At 36.0% G+C, this 26,982-nt stretch overlaps 1 protein-coding gene across 13 annotated transcripts in view; it reads right to left on the reverse strand.

The window, feature by feature from the left end:
* LOC110456710 (sarcolemmal membrane-associated protein-like) overlaps positions 1-26,982 on the reverse strand; it is a 92,082-nt gene that overhangs the window by 7,584 nt on the left and 57,516 nt on the right. For 3 of the 13 annotated variants that reach the window (XM_021507614.1, XM_021507610.1, XM_021507622.1), the window contains 13 exons: positions 24,835-24,900; positions 24,273-24,335; positions 23,656-23,805; positions 20,795-20,857; positions 15,495-15,536; positions 14,695-14,757; positions 12,371-12,433; positions 11,604-11,666; positions 9,935-9,997; positions 6,638-6,775; positions 5,714-5,792; positions 3,408-3,636; positions 415-549 (listed from right to left, as the gene is read on the reverse strand). In XM_021507614.1, coding sequence (XP_021363289.1) covers positions 415-549; positions 3,408-3,636; positions 5,714-5,792; positions 6,638-6,775; positions 9,935-9,997; positions 11,604-11,666; positions 12,371-12,433; positions 14,695-14,757; positions 15,495-15,536; positions 20,795-20,857; positions 23,656-23,805; positions 24,273-24,335; positions 24,835-24,900 — 1,217 coding nt within the window. The remainder of the gene's footprint in view (positions 1-414; positions 550-3,407; positions 3,637-5,713; positions 5,793-6,637; positions 6,776-9,934; positions 9,998-11,603; positions 11,667-12,370; positions 12,434-14,694; positions 14,758-15,494; positions 15,537-20,794; positions 20,858-23,655; positions 23,806-24,272; positions 24,336-24,834; positions 24,901-26,982) is intronic. The other 10 variants (XM_021507613.1, XM_021507612.1, XM_021507611.1 and 7 more) reach the window with 10 other exon arrangements.

Raw genomic sequence — 26,982 nt, forward strand, 5'->3', positions numbered from 1 at the left:
ACAGTCTCACAGGAAGTCCTGTCCACAATATCAGTTCCTAAGGACATACACCACTGATACTTAACAAGGGAGTTTGTACTTAAAGGGTAAGAATAGGGTTTGTTTTACCTGGATTTGTTTAAACTCTTGCAGTTTTACAGAAGCTCAGATATTCCTTCATTACTTCATTTTGTATGATGATATATTTTTGTAATAATTACTGTTCGACTGAATGCTCCACTAAGACAGAAGAAGACAAAAGGATATGTGTGGACTTGTGGAAAACATATTTTGATTGTAAACAAGGTTTTAACTGAATTTTCTCATTGATTTCATGAAGAGATGAACATTTCATAGGTGTTGTACATTGAAATTTTGTTGTTGTTGTTGATGATTACAAATTGATTATTGACAACATAAAGAACACAAATTCACCATCTTTGATCTGTTAGCCAGCTGATGATAATCTTCCGACATGTTGTCCATTTCGGATTTGAGTTCTCCAATCTTCGTCACCGAAGCCTCACACTTTTTCATCAATATGGCTACCTCCTCTTGAGAATGCTCAAGCTGAAATAAGGGAAATAAAGCTCAAGTTACTTTCATAGAAGGCATTCCTGTAACTGAATTTTCTAATAACTAATCTTTTCCTCCAATATCAAATTTCTTTCCTTTCTGACTTGTGACAACATGACAGATTAAAGTTTAAAAGGTATAATCCAAAAATATTTCCATTATAGACATAACAAAACATTTCATAAATTTCAGAATTTTAAAGTAATTCTTAAATAAATGTACTTGTTTCAAAAAATAAGATTAAACTACTATTTACGATAATATACTGATACCCAGAACACGGGGCATGCCATGCAAAGCTAACTTGGTTTTCATGGATAGGACCATGGATAGGACCAATAGGTAATTGTGGGTTAGGACTGTAGGACCAATAGGTAATTGTGGGTTAGGACTGTAGGACCAATAGGTAATTGTGGGTTAGGACTGTAGGACCAATAGGTAATTGTGGGTTAGGACTGTAGGACCAATAGGTAATTGTGGGTTAGGACTGTAGGACCAATAGGTAATTGTGGGTTAGGACTGTAGGACCAATAGGTAATTGTGGGTTAGGACTGTAGGACCAATAGGTAATTGTGGGTTAGGACTGTAGGACCAATAGGTAATTGTGGGTTAGGACTGTAGGACCAATAGGTAATTGTGGGTTAGGACTGTAGGACCAATAGGTAATTGTGGGTTAGGACTGTAGGACCAATAGGTAATTGTGGGTTAGGACTGTAGGACCAATATGTAATTGTGGGTTAGGACTGTAGGACCAATAGGTAATTGTGGGTTAGGACTATAGGACCAATAGGTAACTGTGGGTTAGGACTGTAGGACCAATAGGTAACTATGGGTTAGGACTGTAGGACCAATAGGTAAATGTGGGTTAGGACTGTAGGACCAATAGGTAATTGTGGGTTAGGACTGTAGGACCAATATGTAACTGTGGGTTAGGACTGTAGGACTAGTAGGTAACTGTGGGTTAGGACTGTAGGACCAATAGGTAATTGTGGGTTAGGACTGTAGGACCGATTGTGGGTTAGGACTGTAGGACCAATTGGTAATTGCGGGTTAAGACTGAAGGACCAATAGGTAACTGTGGGTTAGGACTGTAGGACCAATAGGTAACTGTGGGTTAGGACTGTAGGACAAATATGTAATTGTGGGTTAGGACAGTAGGACAAATAGGTTATTGTGGGTTAGGACTGTAGGACCAATATGTAATTATGGGCTAGGACTGTAGGACCAATAGGTAACTGCGGGTTAGGACTGTAGGACCAATAGGTAACTGTGGGTTAGGACTGTAGGACCAATAGGTAACTGTGGGTTAGGACTGTAGCACCAATAGGTAACCGTAGGTTAGGACTGTAGGACCAATAGGTAACTGTGGGTTAGGACTGTAGGACCAATAGTTAATTGTGGGTTAGGACTGTAGGACCAATAGGTAACTGTGGGTTAGGACTGTAGGACCAATAGGTATGACTATTACCCTTGGTCAATGAAGCCTGGGTATCCATGGGTACCTCATGGCTAAATCTGAGCAAAGTTTTTGTCCCAAATGATCTAAGCCCAGAGGACTGCTATTGGTGCCCAATTGGATAAAATTAAGACCCTGGGGTAGATAATCGTACCCATTGATTAAACTAAGGTAAGCCCCTGGAGTATATTTAGGTACCCTGGGATAGAATTAAGTCACTCGGGTGGTTATCTGTACCCTTTTATTAAACTATTAAGTCCCAGCTGGGGTAGGTAGAAGGTTGAAGTAGCTAAGGTATGGACCATATTTCTGGCCAAAGTTTTGGTACCCTAGGGTCTAAGCTCTGGGGTAGGGATTTGTACTCAGCACAGGACCATGTACCTGAAACAGGCACAGGTAATGGAGAGCTTTCAACCCTATGTAACTTAAGAAGACTCTGCCATGCATTGACCTGGATGAGTCCATTATAGACTACAGTGGTGAAAGGGTTTATCTACTTCTTGAAGAGATCAGCTATACTGTTAGCAAGACAGCTGATTACCAGTGTATTTCATCAAGTACTTATTTCTTTGTTCAGTCTAACAGGCCCTGGTAGAGGCCCACCTCTTGATGACCTTTGGCTGATCTATTTTCAAAAGGTAGAAACAAAAGGAAACTTCTCTTGTATTGTGCATCATATTTTAACTGATCAAGCTGGAACCATTCCTGCAGCTGGCCAGGGCAATATCAACCACTGATGAGCTCATAGGTGAAGCTTCAACTCTCACACAAAAGCATCAACAAAAATATCCCCACCTCACATTCTCCATTACCAGAAATAGATCAATTTGTAATGTCACCTCGGTCACTCTCCCCACTCTAAAGATGACCAAAAGTTCTTTTCAAATAGTTTTCAAGACACAAATATCTTTTGTTGGCAATATGAAATTTTTTCATTCGATAAAGTTGGTCAGTCTACCCAAATATTTAGAATATATTTCTGGTCAAAACGAGCCAACACATAATTATGGAGTACATTCCCCTGCCTACACAACTCTTGGACTGTAAGGGTCAAGGGTTCTAAAAAAGGGTTCAATCAAAAATAAACATGCTAAAAACTCATACAGACTGGTCAAAAGAAAGGCATGACAAACTATTTAGAATGACACTACCAGAAACTTACTATAAAGCAGAGAAAAACAACCGTGCGTAGAAAAACCAAAATCACAAATAAGTACTCACTAGATAGGATGAGACTAAAAACGGGATATACACTACCATGGACAACATGACCAGGTCCCATACTAAAGGCTGAAAGCTCAAAATAACACACAGCCTCTAGTGCGCGGAGAGGGCGGGATACAAGTGTCGGCCACACAACAGCTAGGAGGGGGCAAAAGGGCGCCCCTATACCTACATGTGTCAGGCGGGTGTCTGGTGAAGACTCCCCCTGGGGTGGGGCCCCGGGGGTGGAGACCTGTCTCACCTCCTGCAGGGCCTGCTCCGATTCCTTCTGTGAATCAGTAAGGTTGGATTTCCACGCCAGTTCCTTCATCTCCAGCTGGACCTTGAGTGCCTCGAGGTGTTTGTACGACTCCTGGAGCTTGTTGTACTCCGCAGACAGCTGTAGATTCTCTTTCCGTGACCTACAACACCCATGGACAGTTGTTAACTCTGTCCTAAACCCACCTGTACTACTATTTATCAAACTTAATTAAACATATATTTGGGTAGAAATTACAAAAAATATTTTTAACTGGACATCATGGATACATATCAAATTGTAATTAAGTAGTACTATTTTACATTTTAGGCAATTTAACAGATAATAATAGCATAATAAACAGATGAATTAAGATATAAAATAGATATCTTTTTGTCCAAACAGATTTGTCTACCATTCTGAATATATCACCATTTTTGCCCAGTACACATGACAGCTCAGTCCATCAATCATAAGGCTAACTTTATCAACCAAAGAACCAACAATATTACCCACCATTAACTTTATCACCGTAGCTTAAAGTGTTAACTGTATCACCCATAGGGCTAACAATATTACCCACCAATAACTTTATTACCGTAGCTTATAGTGTTAACTGTATCACCCATAGGGCTAACAATATTACCTACTGTTAACTTTATTACCCTAGCTTATAGTGTTAACTGTATCACCCACAGGGCTAACAATATTACCTACCGTTAACTTTATCACCGTAACTTATAGTGTTAACTGTATCACCCATAGGGCTAACAATATTACCTACCGTTAACTTTATCACCGTAGCTTATAGTGTTACCTGTATCACCCACAGGGCTAACAATATTACCCACCATTAACTCTATCACTGATAGTTTATAGTGGTAACAGTATCACCCATAGGGCTAACAATATTACCCATCGTTAACTTTATCACCATAGCTTATAGTGTTAACTGTATCACCCATAGGGCTAACAATATTACCCACCAATAACTTTATTACCGTAGCTTATAGTGTTAACTGTATTACCATAGGGCTAACAATATTACCTACCGTTAACTTTATCACCGTAGCTCATAGTGTTAACTGTATCACCCATAGGGCTAACAATATTACCCATCAATTACTATATCATTGATAGCTTATAGTGTTAACTGTATCACCCAGAGGGCTAACAATATAACCCACCATTAACTGTATCACCGTAGCTTATAGTGGAAACTGTATCACCCATAGGGCTAACAATATTACCCACCAATAACTTTATTACCTTAGCTTATAGTGTTAACTGTATTACCATAGGTCTAACAATATTACCTACCGTTAACTTTATCACCGTAGCTTATAATGTTAACTGTATCACCCATAGGGCTAACAATATTCCCCGCCGTTAACTTGATCACTGATAGCTTATAGTGTTAACTGTATCACCCAGAGGGCTAACAATATAACCCACCATTAACTGTATCACCGTAGCTTATAGTGGAAACTGTATCACCCATAGGGCTAACAATATTACCCATCAATTACTATATCATTGATAGCTTATAGTGTTAACTGTATCACCCAGAGGGCTAACAATATAACCCACCATTAACTGTATCACCGTAGCTTATAGTGTTAACTGTATCCCCCATAGGGCTAACAATATTACCCAACATTTACTCTATCACCATAGCTTATAGTGTTAACTGTATCACCCACTGGGCTAACAATATTACCTACCGTTAACTTTATCACCGTAGCTCATAGTGTTAACTGTATCACCCATAGGGCTTACAATATTACCCAACATTTACTCTATGACCATAGCTTATAGTGGTAACTGTATCACCCACAGGGCTAACAATATTACCTACCGTTAACTTTATCTCCGTAGCTCATAGTGTTAACTGTATCACACATAGGGCTTACAATATTACCCAACATTTACTCTATCGCCATAGCTTATAGTGTTAACTGTATTACCCACTGGGCTAACAATATTACTTACCGTTAACTTTATCACCGTAGCTTATAGTGTTAACTGTATCACCAATAGGGCTTACAATATTACCCACCGTTAACTTTATTACCGTAGCTCATAGTGTTAACTGTATCACCCATAGGGCTAACAATATTACCCATCATTTACTCTATCACTGATAGTTTATAGTGTTAACTGTATCACCCATAGGGCTAACAATAGTACTAAAGATGTTTCAAAAGCTTTGTGGATTATTATCGACAACAATTACTTACATTTTCATCTCGGCTTCAATGGCCTGGATTCGCTTGCGGAGACTAGAACATTCCTCCTTGAGGGCAGTAAATTCAGCTGCTTCGAGAAGGAGAAAAAATAGCAAGGTCTATAAACATATATTCTAACCATTTGTGAGTCAGATTACAAATAACAACTCGGCAAACAAACCAATCAAAGGACCAGTCATGCTTCAGACCCTTAACCAGGTATGCATGTAACTCTCTCATTACAAACTGGAGAAAAAACTGTAAAAATGACGTCACACCATACCATGCTTTGGAGTACAACCATCGGGTGACGACACTACGGGATCATCATCTAACAGGAGAATTGATGTATAAATACAACACATCTTTATGATACCTAAATATCATAATACAAATGATAATGAAATTCTCTCTATTAAATAACCAACTAAGTAATATAACTCTAAATTATGCTCCTGTTTTAACATGTGTTAATACAGTGTATCTGGCACGAAACATAAAAGATGAGAGCCGATTCCCTCCCTAGTATCGACCAACAAGTGCAAGATGAATTGATGATGAAGACGTAAGATGACAGAATCTTTAAATGTGAGGTTCTGAAAAACCAACATGCATATCATCAACACAGATTAAACCAAATTTAATAGCCATGACAATTGTTCAATTCTGAAAACTGCAACGAAAATCTTAAGTGGTGGGGATCTTAATTAAAACCTAGTAGCCACATCATTACATCACAGACCAAATAATAGAATTAGCACACAGTGCACAGTGCCAGAATTCTGAATGACAAAACTTAGAGTCCAAATTACAGCAACAAAATCCCAAACACAACTGATGGGTGTGCTAAACAGCAAAATTAATCTCAATGAAGGCCCGAGTTAGGTTGGGTCAAGCGGGTAAATAAAAAGATGCGAAGAAAACGTTGACAATTACCAGCGATAATATTACCTCTCTGTTTAGAAGTGGTGGGGCTATGGGGTTCCGAGTGAGAGTGAGAGAATCGCGAATGATGCGAGTCTCGTGCCCTCTCTCTACGATCGTCAACTCTCTCTTGAAGATGGCGAACCTTGACTATAAATGAAATACATTATGAGGATGATTACAACAAAGGTCCATATACCATCAATGGCAGTGGTCTAAAACCAAGGCAGAGAAAGACACAGAAGCCACAGACCACAATGAGACATGCTGCTTGTTGACAAGCAAATCATTCAAAAAAAAGAATTTAGAAAGTATCATGCCTTACTCCTGTCACAACAGAGCATGCAGGAAATGGGAGCAAATCTATAGAAAAGGGGAGCAACTCTATACACCCAAACTACACAGCTATAAATAGCAAATGAAAACTCATACCAAGCAGGAAAGGTCAAGGACAACTTTGACAAATGAAGTATGACAAAAAACAACAATACAAACCATTTACAAAAGGAAAGTTAAAAAAAAAAAAAATACCAAAGGAAAATACAAACAATCTGGGAGGAAATTTTTCCAAGGTAAAGATATCAAAATCAATTCAATACCAGCAAACGAGGTAAGGAAGCACATCAAGCTAACACCACTGTTGATCATGTCAACAAGTGTTTACATATAGTTTTCAAAGGTCAACAAGTAAACTGCTGATGTAAACAAAGGTCAACAAGTTAACCAAGGTCAACAAGTTAGCCAATGTAAACAAAGGTCAACAGGTTAAATAATGTAAACAAGTTAACCAATGTCAACAAGTTAACCAATGTAAACAAAGGGCAACAAGTTAACCAATGTCAAAAAGTTAACCAATGTAAACAAATGTCAACAAGTTAACCAATGTCAACAAGTTGGCCAATGTCATCAAGTTAACCAATGTAAACAAGTTAACTAATATCAACAAGTTAACCACTGTAAACAAAGGTCAATAAGTTAACCAAGGTCAACAAGTTAGCCAATGTAAACAAAGGTCAACAGGTTAAATAATGTAAACAAGTTAACCAATGTCAACAAGTTAACCAATTTAAACAAAGGGCAACAAGTTAACCAATGTCAACATGTTAACCAATGTAAACAAAGGTCAACAAGTTACCAATGTCAACAAGTTAACCAATGTAAACAAAGGTCAACAGGTTAAATAATCTAAACAAGTTAACCAATGTCAACAAGTTAACCAATTTAAACAAAGGGCAACAAGTTAACCAATGTCAACAAGTTAACCAATGTAAACAAAGGTCAGCAAGTTAACCAATGTCAACAAGTTGGCCAATGTCATCAAGTTAACCAATGTCAACAAGTTAACTAATATCAACAAGTTAACCACTGTAAACAAAGGTTAACAAGTTAACAATGTCAAATAAGGTCAACAAGTTAACCAATGTTAACAAGGGCAATGAGTTAACTGCTGGTGTCAACAAGTTAACCACTGTAAATAAAGGTCAACAAGTTAACAATGTCAAATAAGGTCAACAAGTTAACCAATGTTAACAAGGGCAATGAGTTAACTGCTGGTGCAACAAGTTAACTGATGTCAACAAGCTTACCAATGTCAACATCATGACAACAAACCATAACATTTATGAGAGGAAGTAGACAATATAAAACAGCCATGCATAGCAGGAAATGCCCGAAGCTTGAACAAAAGGAGTTTGTGATATGTATGGACTGAAAACATGATTATTGCGATTGTGTTTTTGTATCTACTTAATTTTTAGCAGTTAACATTTCAAAGAGAAGTTCAGTTTTATCAGTAACAAAATCTTGTTTTGAGATAAATTTCAGTTCTATTTAAACTTGTGGGATGAACATTTTTCATATTTTTCAATTGTGCTAAAAATAGCTATCAAGTGAAAGTAGTATTCTAAATTGACTAAGAATTTGTGGAGTAATGAATCTATTGTTGAAGTTTTCAAAATGACTTTTCTCATAAAACCCATTGAGGGGTCTCCACAGGACAGGTTGAATATGTTAACACGATCTCTAGTAGAAAATGTTCAGATCCATTTCAGAAATGTTATGACCCATTTATATATTATTTTGTATATACTTTGGTAAGGGATGCCATTGTTATATGCAAAACAGTAATACCGTAAAGATTCTAATAATCACCCATGTGTCATCGACACCCTACTTAACATGCACAACCTAATTTTAGAATTTTGAAAACAAATAGTCCTTCGCTTGTGCACACCACCTACATAGGTATTAATGATATTACACCTCTGACGTAATTTAGCCTTGGACATAAAACAAAATTTCACGCTAATTATTAGCTGATAATCCTCCACTCCCGTTTCATAATTGCCCACTGTTTAATTTCCCGTTCTAATGTGTTAGGATAATATGGGTGATTAATACCATCAATACGGTAAACATTCAAGAAAAAAAAGATAACATTTAGAGGAACCGATAAAATCATAACACAGCCAGAAACGGAAGGTATGACAAAGTTTGATCATGCAAAAACTAGAGCGAGCTATCCATACAAACCTTTGTAAAACAGCCCTACGGACCACTTATATTTGTAAGATGTCATTTTTTAAATTAATATTTTAACACTTTCTTCCTGAGGACTTAAGCATGTCCAATCATATTTAAAGGGTTAAAAGTAGGTCTTTGTGATAAAATATTGCGAAAAAAAGAACCCACAACATATATGTGATCTATAGTACATTGTTTACTTTAAAATCTCTCATTTTACAAGAGATATACATTACTTTGTAAGGAAAGTAGACAATACATATCTCTTGGAAAATTTGTAAACATATATAACATGTGTAGATTATACGACAAATTATGTGACTTAAAATATCTCCTACAAAAGATTCAATGAAAATGCAAACATTTCAAAAACATAATTTTTGATTTGTTTTTGCTGTTTTTCATATTACTTTATATTATTATTTTCTTTGTAAAAACTTCATATATGAAGTAAGATAATCTATTAAATTGATATTTCCATCAATTCTGCTCTTACAAAGAACATTGCACTTCTATCAAACATAGATCACCAAATCAATAGAAAGTTTTAAGTTTTATTTTCACTTAACAAGGTGCTTTAATTGTCTCTAGCTGACATAAATTATTTTGATACCGAACCAAAGTTTTCAGTTCTCTTATAATCAAAAAATTATTCAGTTCTCCACCATACTCTCCTAACCAATGCCCTAGAATTCAGCCTCTTGGAACGGCTACTTTCTCCTAGTAGGGAATTACTTGAGTGGTTGTACCAGAGCGTGTTATTTGTTGCCCAGAATAAACACTTACTTTTGAGCTGCTCGGTTTCATTATGACTTTGCTTGGCAGTCTGTTGGGCCTCTTGTTGTGTTCCTAAAAACATAAAATTCTAAACTGTTTATCAAGTCTTGTCTGTTTTGCTTCCTTATCATCATCTATGTTTTTTCAATGAGGTTTACCTCTAACGAAGCATAATACTATAACTCTGGTTGAATTTCTTTAAAAACACTGATTTTGCAGGGTGACAGTGGTTTTGTAGTAGGCTGGGTGACAGTGGTTATGTAGTAGGCTAGGTGACAGTGGTTTTGTAGTAGGCTTGGACACAGTGGTTTTTGTAGCAGGCTAGGTGACCGTGGCTTTGTAGTAGGCTTGGACACAGTGGTTTTGTAGTAGGCTGGATGACAGTAGTTTTGTTGTAGACTTGATGACAGTGGTTTTGTAGTAGGCTAGATGACGGTAGTTTTGTTGTAGACTGGATGACAGTTGTTTTGTAGTAGGCTGGGTGACAGTGGTTATGTAGTAGTCTAGGTGACAGTGGTTTTGTAGTAGGCTGGGGGACAGTGGTTATGTAGTAGGCTAGGTGACAGTGGTTTTGTAGTAGGCTTGGACACAGTGGTTTTGTAGTAGGCTAGATGACAGTAGTTTTGTTGTAGACTGGATGACAGTGGTTTTGTAGTAGGCTGGGTGACAGTGTTTTTGTAGTAGGCTGGATGACAGTGGTTTTGTAGTAGGCTTGGACACAGTGGTTTTTGTAGTAGGCTAGGTGACAGTGGTTTTGCAGTAGGCTGGGACACAGTGGTTGTGTAGTAGGCTAGGTGACAGTGGTTTTGTAGTAGGCTTGGACACAGTGATTTTGTAGTAGGCTTGGACACAGTGGTTTTGTAGTAGGCATGGACACAGTGGTTTTGTAGTAGGCTTGAACACAGTGGTTGTGTAGTAGGCTTGGACACAGTTGTTTTGTAGTAGGCTTGGACACAATGGTTTTTGTAGTAGGATAGGTGACAGTGGTTTTGTAGTAGGCTGGGACACAGTGGTTGTGTAGTAGGCTTGGATACAGTGGTTTTGTAGTAGGCTTGGACACAATGGTTTTTGTAGTAGGCTAGGTGACAGTGGTTTTGTAGTAGGCTGGGACACAGTGGTTGTGTAGAAGGCTAGATGACAGGGTTTTTTTTTTTAGTAGGCTAGGACACAGTGGTTTTTGTAGTAGGCTAGGTGACAGTGGTTTTGTAGTAGGCTTGGACACAAGGGTTTTGTTATAGACTGGATGACAGTGGTTTTGTGGTAGGCTTGGACACAGTGGTTTTGTAGTAGGCTGGGTGACAGTGGTTTTGTAGTAGAATGGGTGACAGTGGTTTTGTAGAAGGCTGGGTGACAGTGGTTTTGTAGTTGGCTAGGTGACAGTGGTTTTGTAGTTGGCTGGGACACAGTGGTTTTGTTGTAGGCATGGACACAGTGGTTTTGTAGTTGGTTGGGACACAGTGGTTGTGTAGTTGGTTGTGACACAGTGGTTTTGTAGTTGGTTGGGACACAGTGGTTTTGTAGTAGGCTTGGACACAGTGGTGTTGTAGTTGGTTGGGACACAGAGGTATTGTAGTTGGCTGGGACACAGTGGTTTTGTAGTAGGCTGGGACACAGTGGTTTTGTAGTAGGCTGGGACACAATGGTTTTGTAGTAGGCTGGGACACAGTGGTGTACTTACGCTTGGCATCCTCCAAGTCTTTCTTTGTGTCTTTATGTTTGGTTTTCTCTTCATCCAATTGACCTGAAATGCAAACACTGGCTGTGATGATCGTTAGATTCCTGGATGTGTGTTTTTGTGAAAAAATAATATAGTCACAATTTTAAAATTAGTATTCATTTCAACATTCTCATTACTTTATAGCATAAGAACTACACAATATTCCTGTGTATATATGTCAACTAAATACTGTTTCAATCAAGCATACCAGTATATCGGGTTATAATGACATGCAGATATGATGTTATATAGTCCATATGCATCTTAATATATTATATCTATTTAAAACTGGTTACAATACCTATAATAATAAGTTCATCAACTTTTGTTTTTGCTTGTCTTTTTGTTTTATTGCTTTACATTGTTGTTTGAAAATCAATTTGGGCAGGAGAGTGTCCTTGAAGAAAAATCTCTATTTTTGTAAGTGGTTATTATTTTTGATATAATTTTTTGTTGCTAATCACAATCACAGAAGCCAAAAGACAACTTTAGATTACTATAAAACCATATGAAGTTCAGTGTTTTATTCTGTGAGAAGAACAGAGCTTCAAATGACAATAAAAGCATATTAAGCAAATAATCTAAGGACACCCAATAAACGAAAAATTCAGATTTTTTGGGGGGAAAATTTTGAAAAAAATAATTTGTATCAAATTTTACAATGGATAAAAAAGTTAAGAAACATCAGTAAGCAGAGGATCCCAGGAAACCAAGGGGAGGTCACTCACTCTTGAGCTGTTCATTCTGTTGTTGGTTAGTTTTCGTGTGCACCTGTTCCTCCAGAAGACGGTCTGTTAGCCAACCAAAACACAGAACAGATGACATGCAGGAACAGATCCAGTTAGCGTAAGAGAGAATTAGAATAAACAAGGGAAGACAACTCCACACACATTCTTCAGCAGAATTACTTTAGAATTAGAATCAAACATCACACCAATGGTTACGATTTTTTCTTCTTCTTTGGAATGAAAATTTACAAAAAAAAAGATTATCCATGCATTTTTATGAAGAATTTTTTTTGGAAACATATGCCTTTATGAAGAATGTGTTGATAGGTTAAAATTCTTTCAAAGTTGACACAATGTTAAGACGAGGTGCTAAGATCTTGACCACTATACTGTATATAGCTGATATTCACTCCTGTTTACTACTTGGTTTGATCATAGCCTCCATCAACTTTTGGTTTAGAAAATGACATTTTTACCCGATAGACATATAATTTCTACAGAATCAAGGTTTACCGTAACAATCTACTGGAATAACTTCTATTCAAGGAATCTGACATAACAGTTTTGGTATTGATATTTTGATAAATCACACCGTGTGTTTTTATGAGAGATGAAACAGATGGAAGCAATAAATGTAAAATTTTGTTAGAATCATGACAGAAATATGACCGTGACCAAATATCATCAAACTTGTTATATTCTAAGTTCAAAGAGGTCCTACAGATTTAATGACCTAAGTTTTTTGTATGCCTAGTTGGATGTGTGACTAGGTGATACTGACATGCTTTTGTTCTTTGAGGGTCAAGATTGAGGGTTTGTGTCAACTTTGCAGGAACAAATCATAAATCTCATGCAAGGAACAAACCAAACCATGGTAAAATATTTCAAACTCAAAATGGGCGAGGCTCAAGAAAATCAGCCCAATCAGGCTAGCAGAGATTATCAGTAAATCAAGAAATGCTCATGCTTCATAGCAGCTTGAGTGAGATGTCAATTTTTGTTTTCAAATTTAAATCAAATTTTTCATGTGCTTTTGTAAGTTAACTAAAAGCAAACTCCTGATAAAACAGCATTTCACTTCATTGGTTGGTGTACTAGCATTGGTTGGCAAGGCCCACAATAAGCATGTCTACAGTATTAATGTAACAACATGGAATACGGTCAAATCTATTTAGACGCTTTAGTGTTGACCTGTGTATTTGAAATTTGCCAACTAACATCATTGTACCATTGAAAGAGTCAAATGTTCAAAACCAATTCAAAAATAACATTTTGAAAGTAAAACTTTGAACAATGAACAAAAAAAATTGATACTTAAAAACTATAAATTTACAAACTTATCATTTTTTCAGCTCATTAAAATTTTGTCTCGTTAGATTATTAAGATACATGCAATATTATGGGATACATTTTCATACACAACTTTATATATATGTTTATGATATACCTGATATATGTATATAAACATGATATGTATCCATATATTGAGGAAAGTTATATTTTCATCGCAATGAAAATACAAGGCGGAAAATAGCATTAAGATAAACTACATGCAAACAGAGGAAGTTCCTCAATAACAAGAGCTATTTTATGTTGAAGTTTATGTCTTTAACCTTTTTCACCCCTACATAACGTTAAACGCCTGTCCTATTCATTGATCTGGATGAGTCCATTATGGTTTACAGTGGTGAAAGGGTGAAAGTACACTCTTACACATGTCATTCTTCCCCTAACTTGGTTAACATCCCTTTTTACTTGAAGTGACGAGTGATATTAAGCAGAATGCATGGAATATCAATGATCTCATTAACTGGCTATCACTAATAATAGACTAATCCATCAATAGTCACACAGTGTATTCTTTAACATTATCATACACTCTTGTTTCAAGCAGTAACCATTTTAATTCAACATGAGCAATATTTGAAATTTGCAAATTAGGCTACTGAATTGGCAGTGTATCTTATTTTTCCTCACAGCAACCAGACTTCAATCTTTGGAAAAATTCTGAACTTTATTTATATTCTGACAGCAAATGTTGATCACCATTATTTTTGACAGAAATGGAGAAATTGCAAAGAAGAAATTTTACAAATTACACTCAATGAAACTAATAAACTGTTCATTAACTTCAACACAATTTTTAGGTTAAAAATATTCCCTAAACAATATAATACCAAATTCAGGTTAAAAATTAACATAAATCAAAGTTCCTAAAAATCAATATCAAACTAAATGAATGTTTAACTGAAATGTAGGGATGTCAGTGATGGTGATGTTAATGTCACTTGTATCCACTGACCACAACTTTGGACCACACTGACCTCGGAGATCCAGTATCTGCTCCTTGACCTCCTGGGTGGTGGTCTCAGCCTTAGAAAGTTGATCTGTAAACAACAAATATAGAATCATTGTCACTTTTTCCCCCTTTTTTTTTTTAATTCGAAAAACCGTTAATGTTTCGTTTGTCTGTTTAAGGTCTGGAGTCCTTAAAACAGCCGAGGTCATTTGATGATGATGCCCACAGTTTTTACCGGACTATGCAACAACTAATGTCAAACAATAGATGACGGGGCCACTAAAGGGCCACTATAAAGTTCAATCTCACTGAAATGTCATAGCCTGGTCACGATAGCATGACACTCCATCCAGTTACATTAATCTGAAAATGGGCTTACCAAATGGCTATAAACACAGCAATGAAAAAAAGAAGAGTAGACTGACAACAGAAAAGAAAAAAACAAGAGGTCGTAAGTGTTGCTGTGGGAACAATAGATCAATTCTCCTTTCTTCAGTGGCCCCCAAGTCTTCAGTGGCCCCAAAGAAGTGAGCACAACAGAAAAGGACACGAAATGTAGATATCAGTGGACCCAAAATGTGTCTTCAATTCTGATTGGTCACAAATACATCACACTCTGAATCTACTTTTTTTTTATTGCAGACTCACTATGTATCACGGTCTTAGATTGGCTACTACTACTCAACATTAAAAGATGTATCATCAGTTCTGATTGGTTACTATAATCTTGTAGGTCTACCACTGATTCTACTAAGACAATACATCATACGTTATTGTGTACAGCGACCCCAATAGATGAAGTTCTAACTGATACCTGGACATTACCTTGTAGCGTGTCCGCCCGCATCTTTGTCTCGTCCAGCTCCGCTGTAAAACAAATCAAAACGACTTCAGACTATGTTATTCAGCACAAATCTACCCTATACAATTCTCTCACAAAACTAACCCCTCACGAATCAGGTTTTCTGGCTTCTCCCAAATTATCCTATGCCTCACATGGATATCTGCATTTTCAGATCTATGGCAAAGACAAAATATTACCACATATACAAGAGCGAGTTTCCATGTTTATGAAGAATATTATAAAATACACAACTAATTACAAAATAAACAGTTGTCATCAACCATTTGTAAACCATCACAAAATCATAAAACTGAAACTGCAAGCAATTCAAAGCTAGGAGCAATCATACCTTGTATTCGATCCAATTTGTTTATCACTTAACAATTATTTTTTTACGAAAACAATCCAAACTCACAATGAACTACATTATCTTCAAAATGTATGAAACAGAATTTCTTGAAGTCGGTAGCCAGGGGTGAATCAGGAGTAGGCGGTAGATCAGAGGATGACATTTCAGCCATTTATCAGCAGACTTACTTCTGCTGTACGGAGCGTTTGTGATTTGTCTCACTCTCTGGATATTATGGGATGTAAGTAGCAATGTATCACACTAAGTTCTAGATTTAATGACAACTCTGTGTATGGGCAACTTCATAACAAATTTACCAATACAATTGTTGACCATATTTTCCCAAATATGGTAGTTTACAACAAAATTTCAATACACACTTTTACAATAGCTTTAATTGCAGGAAGGTCATACCTGACCTTAAATTCAGCAATATCTATGTCAGAAGTAAAGATTTTTTTTTTTAATTGGATGTCAGATTTCATTAAGCTGAATATGCTCGGCTTGCAGTATTTGTCACTAACTCCACCTGCACATGTATCAACATTCCAGGTACTACTGCAGACTCGGCGTTGTTCACAGACACTGGTAATTGAGTGTAAGCTGATCATTATTATACACAAAGGTTTTTATAACTAATGTTATTAAATCAGATTTATATTTCTGTGATATCAGAAGGCAACATATCTCCACCATCTAACTAACTTAAATGATATACAGCCAAAAATGTAACATATTGATTATTTTCATTTAAATCTGATAACTTTTTATTCATTCTTTCAGTAAAATTCAGTCCAGAAATGAGAAAGAAATATTTACATTTACTTATCATTTAAGCATGATGTTCACATTGATAAAAGGTGCACCACATTTTCAGGAGAAAATCTAAACTTAAGTGGAAAATTAATATCAGTGATAACACTGTTTACTATCATACTGAATCAAGGAGAAAGATTTTATTCCAAAAGGCGACTGAGCTTTCGTTAGGCTGTGTGTGCAGACAGAGACTAGACATTACCTATTGAAACCCGTCAATAAATGGATGAATGAGAGTATTTAAAAGTAAGGAGTAAACGGACACAATCTTTTATCTTTTATATATAATCGTCGATCATTATGAAACGAAAATCATTAAAGGCATAATTTAGCTTAAGTTAAATCATAGTAAAAATCATTAGAGAAGAAATTGCTTTTTCTTCTATACACCGTTCATGTTTCTTGCTCTTTGAAGAGTCTTGGCAGTGGTCCCACCGACAACCTTATACACTACCCAAGTAACTTTTTAGAAAATGACAAATTAACTCTGGTTTATAGAAAACAGGAGCCTAATGATCGGACAAGTCACTCCTCAGGAGTCCAGTGTCTTGCTGGGTATAAAGCTCCACTGTTTCGCCGCATAACAGATTGTACAGATTGTTTTACAATGATGATTGTTCATCCTAAATGTGGTTTTAGTAAGGTTTGCTCCACCGACACATTATGTATTAACCTCTTTATAAATGTAAGCTAGCCTCAAATTTTTCATCAGATTTACATTAATGGACATATTTAAAGAATCTGTGACAAAGCATGAGATTAATTAACTTACAAATAACTAGAACTAAAACTCATGATGAATACCAACACCTTTGCCATACAACATTTCAGCAGAAACCTAACGTGAAACATTTTAAATTAAACTTTTGCAATCTAACAATGCTTCATAAAACTAGATTTCCAGGGGTTTCAGACTGCTTACTGTACTACAGCAGTAATGAATACTGTTAATGTTAAACTTTCACCAGGTTTTAACTTACTTCTTCAGCTTTCATTGTTTATGAAAAAAGACGGCAAATTTACTACACGACCAAAACATTCTGTTAAGTATATATATCTGTCAAGTCTCCCAATTTTGGATGGGTTAGCCCATAAATCTTGTTTTTATTCACTATTACTTTGTTAGACTACTGGGGTCTTCATAAGAACTTTTAAAACATCTTTAGATTTTTTTGCACAGTTTCTCTCCTATGAAATTTGAGTAGAAATACCAGTACTGACAGAACATGGAAAAATCAACAGGCCAAAAGGGCCCCGCCTGCACCTGAACTAGTGATCACCCGTACAATAACTTCGGCAGAAGACTGCCTGTGATCCAGTCCCTTCCATTTTCTAAACCAGCTACATCACTTACTGTCCTTCAGGCTGTGCAATTTCCTCTTCATGGTGACATAGAAATCGCTAATTTCTCTCATAGTTTTAATTGTTATTGACAGCTGTCAAGTAAAATTCCTCCACATGTCTGTTTTAAGTTGTAAGCAAGATTTCCACAGGAACTAAATCTCTAATAGGGAGCTCAGTAAAAGTGACTTTTCTCCATGTTCACTATTAAGTAAAACTGAATGCACCTTTGAAGTTAAAACTTTTCCCTTCTGAAGACTTTTATAAATCCAGTAAATTATCTTCATTCCACGTCACAACAGTTTCTTGTCTGTCAACTACACTGTCCTAAATTCTGTCAATTATACCTGTTCTCCCTCAAAAGGTCAGAGTAAATTGGTGTTACAATAAAAACAGATCCGTTGACTTAGAGAAAAAGGGGTGAAAAAGTAGATATATCACACTAAATAACACTACATGTCTTCATGCCTCTTCACATGGATTAAGACTGCTAGTCTTATGACGACAAGAATTCTTTGAAGATATAAATCTTTGAGAAACGTTTTGTGACTATTCACAGGTAAATATAGAGTTTCAAGAGCCGGTGTCGTAAGAATACCTTGTGTGGCTCCTGTAGGTAGCCGGGCCCTGGTTTAACAATGGACGGAGGCACTAATCAAATAAAACACCTACAGGGATAGTAGGTCGGTGTTACCTGTCCGTGGCTAATGTAAGTAATTGACGACTTTCTCACCTGTCAGGACACAGGTGAGTGGTCAAAATAGGCGATAGGAATTGTACTAGCTGTTTACCTCCCAAGATTTAAATCTCACACTAACTTAACAGTAAACATCACTTTAAACCTACATTCATTTACACTTAACGTAAACACAATATGTTTTTCTTAAAAACCCTGGTTTACACAAATTCAGTGTACTGTTTTCCTTAAAGCTATGCACTACAGTTTCCTTATAACAGCACTTTTTTGTATTTGTAATCCATCGGAAAAATAGCATTCAAATCTCTACATTGAAAGCTGGAACGTAATTGATTCTACCAGTATATTGAATGGTATAAAAGTGTTGTGCAGATAAATCATGGCACACAAATGTACAGGTGAATATTATACCTAAACATCTACAGGTGTATTTACTTTCAACTCCTTGAGAACACACAAGACCCACTACGGCCTAGATTCATGTATAAGTGACATAATATAAGCTACTGTTGTCCGTATCTAGTCTGTGCGTTACTCAACTTTGAAACTTTCAGCGTACTAGCTGCTAAGTTATAGCGATTTATCTATATGAACATTATGTGTCGTATCTGGTATTTCAGTCTAGATAAATTTTTAGTTAGCAAAGTGCTCTTGCACCAAAGAATCTACACCTGACATTCAAATGAAGTTTAGGAAAACACCATCTGTTATAAATCTGAAGTTAAAGAAAGGCTGTATTTCAAACAAGATTTCTTCAAAAGACTATCTTTTCTGGAGTTGCTTTATTTTCTGATCACAGAGCATCCTGGACACACAAGAGAAATTCAACTTCCTCTGAAGTTAACATTTGTACAATATCGTAACTAGAATCTAGTAACTACTTTGAATTATCACGGTAAGATTTACATGAAATTGTTTATGAGGATTTTTTAAATCAATTCTTGAACAAAATAGCTGAAATTAAATCTACCGAGGCAAGTGTATACAATTACTGTACCCGATCACCCATACATCACTGTGAACACTGACTGACGGAAAGACACACAAGTAATTAATTCTAACCTAAGTGGTTTAATATATAAACAGTCAGTAATTGATCTAAAATTTAAATATTAGTTCATCCATGATGGAGACATTTATAACAGTGTGAAGTTTAGCGGTGTGGTCATCAATCAAATGATGCTGACCAAGTATGTCAGCCGTGATGTGAAATGGTACCCCCATTAAACTATGTATATATAGTCACAAGCAAAATTACATTATCAGTTCAATCAAAATTATTCAACACAGAGACGACTTGAAAGCACAGATAAATCAAATAGATAATTATGTTCTTTTTATACAAATTTGGACACCTTATCTGGCTTTTCAAGTACTCTGTTTTTCTTCTCGTGATGAGATTGACTCAAGTAGGTTTTACTGTTTTGGCATATTTGGAGTTTATTTATTGATGTAACTTGAAAAAAAAAAGTGTCTAAAATATAGAATACACATAGTCATTGTAACATGGAAGTAGACACAATTGAATATCTCTGACCTAAAATTATTTTTAACAGCACTAAGGTTTTGTTCAAAAGTTAAATGGATTTCATTTCAAGATAATAGTTCCTAAAAAGACAAAGCATTCAGCTACAGCTACATTTTCAATCTGTTGATATTTGTGTTAGTTGTCTCCCTTACACTGATTTTAATCGAATCCTACAGAAATGAAACCTCAACATACCGGTAATGCCATTCCCTTCATTTGTCACATTACATACTACATTTTTCAGGGTTCCTTTTTTAGTGTTTCTCAACGATTCTTTTTTTATACTTCTCTTTTGACATATCACTAAACCTCTTTATAATGCCAAAAGGTTGGAATATGACAGTATAATAAGATTTCACTGTAATTTCGAATGTTTGGAGTGTTATAAATGTAAACACTCTTGTTAATGCTTCAAATGTGTCCAACAGACCAAGTCCAAAGGATTGATAACAAAAGATGTACATTTTTGTTAAGGTGGAACTTTCTTGGAAAGGAGGTACATATTGGTAAAATATGGTAACATGTATCATTAAGGTTGTAATCAACTCACATTTGTACCCCTTCAGCTCCACTTCAGCTTTCTTCTGTAGGTCTCTGGCCTCCAGCAGGAGATCTGTGGACAGAAATGATGACCGGTGTTACTGACCACAACTACTCATTAACCATGTATAGACTGACCAATTATACAGAGACTGACCCCGGTTTACCTACCATACATTAATGTAATTACAGTCATACATATGGTAGACACAGAATGTACAACTATCTGGCATATTGACCTACTGCAGTGAGTTAATATATCAGAGTTCCGACAGGTTTTTAATATGAAATTCAGGTATTTTTAGGCTTTTTTCCAGTTAAAAAAAAAGGCCTATATGCAAATTCCTCAAAATACTGAAATCCACACATGACCCCTGCATGCCTCTAAACTCATTATACAAACACTTAACACTAAAATCTGACAATGGTCGGTATCCACAGCATACCAGTTTTACAATAATTTTGACTCCACTCCTTCAAGTCATTTTGTTAAATTTAGAGGCTTTTAGTGTTTTTCAATGCCAATCCTTTGTTTTAGGGCCTTTTCAAGGCCTGTACAAATCTTATGTACAAATCTTTTCACTTCTGAAATTTTTTCCTCAACAAAAAACATCAATATTTTGGCATGGTAGAATTTACGCAAAGCTACTTTGACAATTCAGTCTTCCTGTCAACTTTCACAAATCTTAAATTACAGTCTAATTGTAAAAGTCAAACTACAAGATTTGCATTTCAGATGGGAACATTGACTAGAAAATGTTTGGAAAACACATTTATATATCCCCTTACCTACAAGTTTGATAGAAATGGAGGTAAGCCTAAACTAACCTATATATATACCCTTATCTACAAGTTTGATAGAAATGGAGGTACGCCCTAATCTAACCTATATATCTACTCTTACCTACAAATTTGATAGAAAGGGAGGTAAGCCCTAATCTAACATATATATATACCCTAACCTACAAGTTTGATGGAAATGGAGGTAAGCCCTAATCTAACCTAGATATATAGCCTTACCTACAAGTTGGATAGAAATGGAGGTAAGCCCTGATCTAACCTATATATATACCCATACCTACAAGTTTGATAGAAAAGGAGGTAAGCCCTAATCTAACATATATATATACCCTAACCTACAAGTTTGATGGAAATGGAGGTAAGCCCTAATCTAACATATATATATACCCTAACCTACAAGTTTGATGGAAATGGAGGTAAGCCCTAAGCTAACCTATATATATACCCTTATCTACAAGTTTGATAGAAATGGCGGTAAGCCCGATTCTAACCTATATATATACCCTTATCTACAAGTTTGATAGAAATGGAGGTAAGCCTAAACTAACCTATATATATACCCTTATCTACAAGTTTGATAGAAATGGAGGTACGCCCTAATCTAACCTATATATCTACCCTTACCTACAAGTTTGATGGAAATGGTGGTAAGCCCTAATCTAACCTAGATATATAGCCTTACCTACAAGTTGGATAGAAATGGAGGTAAGCCCTTATCTAACCCATATATATACCCTTACCTACAAGCTTGATAGAAATGGAGGTAAGCCGTAATCTAACCTATATATATACTCTTACCTACAAGGTTGATAGAAATGGCGGTAAGCCCTAATCTAACCTATTTATATACCCTTACCTACAAGTTCGATAGAAATGGAGGTAAGCCTAAACTAACCTATATATATACCCTTAACTACAAGTTTGATAGAAATGGAGGGAAGCCCTTATCTAACCTATATATATACCCATACCTACAAGTTTGATAGAAATGGAGGTACGCCCTAATCTAACCTATATATCTACCCTTACCTACAAGTTTGATGGAAATGGAGGTAAGCCCTAAGCTAACCTATATATATACCCTTATCTACAAGTTTGATAGAAATGGAGGTAGGCCCTAATCTATCCTATATATATACTCTTACCTACAGGTTTGATAGAAATGGAGGTAAGACTAATCTAAACTATATATATACACTTACCTACAAGTTTGATAGAAATGGAGGTAGGCCCTAATCTATCCTATATATATACCCTTACCTACAAGCTTGATAGAAATGGAGGAAAGCCTAATCTAACCTATATATATACTCTTACTTCAAGGTTGATAGAAATGGGGGTAAGCCCTAATCTAACCTATTTATATACCCTTACCTACAAGTTTGATGTAAATGGAGGTAAGCCCTAATCTAATCTATATATATACCCTTACCTACAAGCTTGATAGAAATGGAGGTAAGCCGTAATCTAACCTATATATATACCCTTCCCTACAAGTTTGATAGAAATGGAGGTAGGCCCTAATCTATCCTATATATATACTCTTACCTACAAGGTTGATAGAAATGGAGGTAAGCCGTAATCTAACCTATATATATACTCTTACCTACAAGGTTGATAGAAATGGAGGTAAGCATAATCTAACCTATATATATACTCTTACCTACAAGGTTGATAGAAATGGAGGTAAGCCCTTATCTAACCCATATATATACCCTTACCTACAAATTTGATAGAAAGGGAGGTAAGCCCTAATCTAACATATATATATACCCTAACCTACAAGTTTGATGGAAATGGAGGTAAGCCCTAAGCTAACCTATATATATACCCTTATCTACAAGTTTGATAGAAATGGAGGTAAGCCCTAATCTAACCTATGAATGGAGCTTAATGCAAAGTCTAACCAAAGTGAATGGAGCAGATAAACTAGGTCACAGTGACCTACATTTGTGAAGTAGTTCTCTAGATGTATCCACATACAAAATTTGATGACTGTTGTGACTTCTATTGTACTTAACAAGCCTTGTTATCCATATGAGCAACCAGATGTTATATAAACCTGCTTACCGTTGAGATTTTGGTTGTCGTCGAGGTCTCCATCAACATGATTGTGTATTGTTTCGTCGGCATTGCCATTCCCAACCAGAGTGACATCCCCTCGTCCTATCTGTTGTACTTTGTAGTCAATAATTTCTGACTCCATATTGTTTACTTTGTCTGCAAAAGAGTAAAGTGTAAGTATTGAGCTAAGACATATTCAAGTGACAGTTTCATCCAGTGTGCCCAAGATCAAGCAAATCTACAACAATTATATTAAGACCAAGTTTACAAGTCCAACACAGCCAGCTTTTTTCACTGGAAGTTAAATTTTTGTGCACAGGGACAATGGGGCTCAAATGATGACAAGGCTGACTGCTAAACACACGCTCCTCTTGTGGACTTTTTGAAACTAAGGCCCTGCTGACCTCGTAGATCTTAATATGGAAACTGGTTGCCATGCCGACCTTGTAAACCTTCAATACTGAGGTTGGTTGCCATGTTAATCCTGTGGACCTTAGATATTATGTTACACTGTCAATCTTGTAGACCTTAATACTGAGGTTGGTTGCCATGCCGAACTTGTAGACCTTAATACTGAGCTTGGTTGCCATGCCTTAAATACTGAGGACAACTATCGTGCTTACCTTGAAGGCCTTTGATGAGCTCTTTACTGCCATCAGACTGTTTGTGAGATTCTTTCAATTGAACTGAAAGAAAATAAAACACAAACTGACACCCAAGGACAATATGTAATTTGTTAAATTTCAACAAATTAAAAACATTTCCACAGTGAGGTTTCACAGATGGCAAAGGAAACACAGATTATCCACTCTGTTACGGAAGATTCTCAATTTCAATGTGTGTATTAGAATCAGTCTGGTCACTAGTAGAGTGTAATGATGGATTTTTGATATCTCAAAAGCAAGTGTTATATTCACACCATTCGCCACACTCCATAGACAATGATGAATGTATGGGAAACTACCGAGTCGCTCGCATTGTATCACTTCCTATATATTTCAAAATTCACAATTATTGACCAACATTACAATACCAGTATGCAGGAATATGAAAAATTAAGGAACAATTTAGCAAAGTAAATCACAATACTGTCTGACCTCTTAGAGGGGGTGATATATGAAAACGGACAAGCAGAAATCATGAGAGCACACGTAGCAACAACACTATGTAATGTTACACACTTACGTTCTAAATCGGCCATTGTGTTTTCCATCATCTGATTCATATGTAAATCGGACAGCCTTAGCTTTTCTGCATATGATGATAATACAAAAGAAACAAAAAACCTTCAAAACAGCAGCAGGTGCACAAAAATGTTTTAAACAAAAGCAGTGGATATCAAAACTGAACAGACAGCATGCAGGGGAGGTAACCCAGGGTTCCTGGGAAATTGTGTAACACCCATGGCCAGCATGTGACGTTACCAAGGGTTCATAAGGTGGTGTGTTAAACTCAGCAGATGACGTTATTCACGATTCCCGGGAAATAATGTAATGTCTATTTTCTTATACCTGGTAAGTTTTAAAAGTCTACAAATGTTAAACCTGATCAAAGTGTTTATTAAACACAATAATTATTAGTAATTTTAAACTTTAACATTATAACAATGTAAAAACTAATTTTAATAGGAAAGAATTAATTGAATTTTTAATTTTAATAGATTTGTTCTTGTTGAACAAAAACAAATTAAACCCTGTTTATTTCCCATTAAATTTAAGGGAAAGTTAGTATGGTCCATTACAAAATGATTGCATTCCAACATTTCATGCTCTTTACTTAAAACAAGTTAAACTTATTTTAAACAAATAACTATTATGAATTATCATTAAAAATTTAGGTCAAAGATGCGTCACTTTTAAATTTATTTCATCTAATTTATTTTGAATACACACCTTAGCTAGATATTTTAAATTTTAATTGCATGTATCTTCATCAGATTCAACAATTGAAATATCATGTACATTTTTATTAAAGTACCCGCATATAAGTTGTAAAATTAATAAAATTCCACAAATAGTAAGACTTAAATGAATTTTTGTAAAAGAAGTCTGGTAAAATAAGAGACTTTTGGTCCATTATAAACAAAATCTGAAACTCAATTAGGAAAGGTCACCGACTGAAGCTTGATAAACATACAAGGTCTAGTGATTCAGGTTTCTCAGCTAGTACGTGAATTTGAAATATTGAAGACGAAAAATATTCTTCAATCAAATACTCTGATATGGTTGAAAGTGATGCATCAGTTTCTATCAGGGAAAAAAATGCAACTGGAGAAATTGTCTAAGGACAAAAAAGACAATGTTGAAACAACACAATCACCCCAAAATAAAATTTTCACAATATTGACAATATCATCAACAAAAGGGAATTGAGCTTGAAAACCGTTCTAATGGATCCACATTATCAATGGTTAACATACAACAAAATCACTGTTTACACATGCATCAAATGTCGACGCTGGGTGATCACAACACACAGATAAAATCAAAGGAATGTACGCAGGATTCACTCGCAGCTACAACTTAATTTTGTTTCTGCGTACGGGGCAATTTTCTATGCAGTGATATTTAATGGGCTTTTTTTCTGGAACGATGAATCAACAAATTCAAGATGACAGGAAGTGCTTCCAGTATAATAAGACTAAATGCCCAAACTATGATTTCAATACAGAACTAACTTTTGTTTTTTTTATGTAAACCTAAATTCAACAAGAGGCCCAATGGGCCTGCATCGCTCACCTGTTATTAATCTAACACTTGTAATCTTAAGATTTCATAAGAACCTATTAAAAGATTTAAACATATGACGCCTCTGACCTTGATTGTCGAACAAGGACATTAGGTTGAAAGTGGATCAAGGTCATTCATTTGAACTAACATGGTAATCCTTCATCCCAGCATGCTACAGGCCCAATTTCAGTACCCTGGCCCTTTTGCTTATTGAAAAGAAGTCGCTTGAAGATTTTACGACATTTGACCCCTGTGACCTTGAAAGTTGGTCAAGGTCATTCAGTTGAACAAACTTGATAGTCCTTCATCCCAGCATGCTACAGGCCCAATATCAGTACCCTGGGCCTTTTGGTTATTGAGAAGAAGTTGTTTGAAGATTTTAAGACATCTGACCCCAGTGACCTTGAAAGTGGGTCAATGTCATTCATTTAAACAAACTTGGTAGCCCTTCATCCCAGCATGCTACAGGCCCAATATCAGTACCCTGGGCCTTTTGGTTATTGAGAAGAAGTCGTTTGAAGATTTTATGACATTTGACCCCTTTGACCTTTGAAAGTTGGTCAAGGTCATTCATTTGAACTAACTTGGTAATCCTTCATCCCAG

Source organism: Mizuhopecten yessoensis, unplaced genomic scaffold (assembly GCF_002113885.1).
Source record: "Mizuhopecten yessoensis strain PY_sf001 unplaced genomic scaffold, ASM211388v2 scaffold8839.1, whole genome shotgun sequence".
Classification (NCBI taxonomy): domain Eukaryota; kingdom Metazoa; phylum Mollusca; class Bivalvia; order Pectinida; family Pectinidae; genus Mizuhopecten; species Mizuhopecten yessoensis.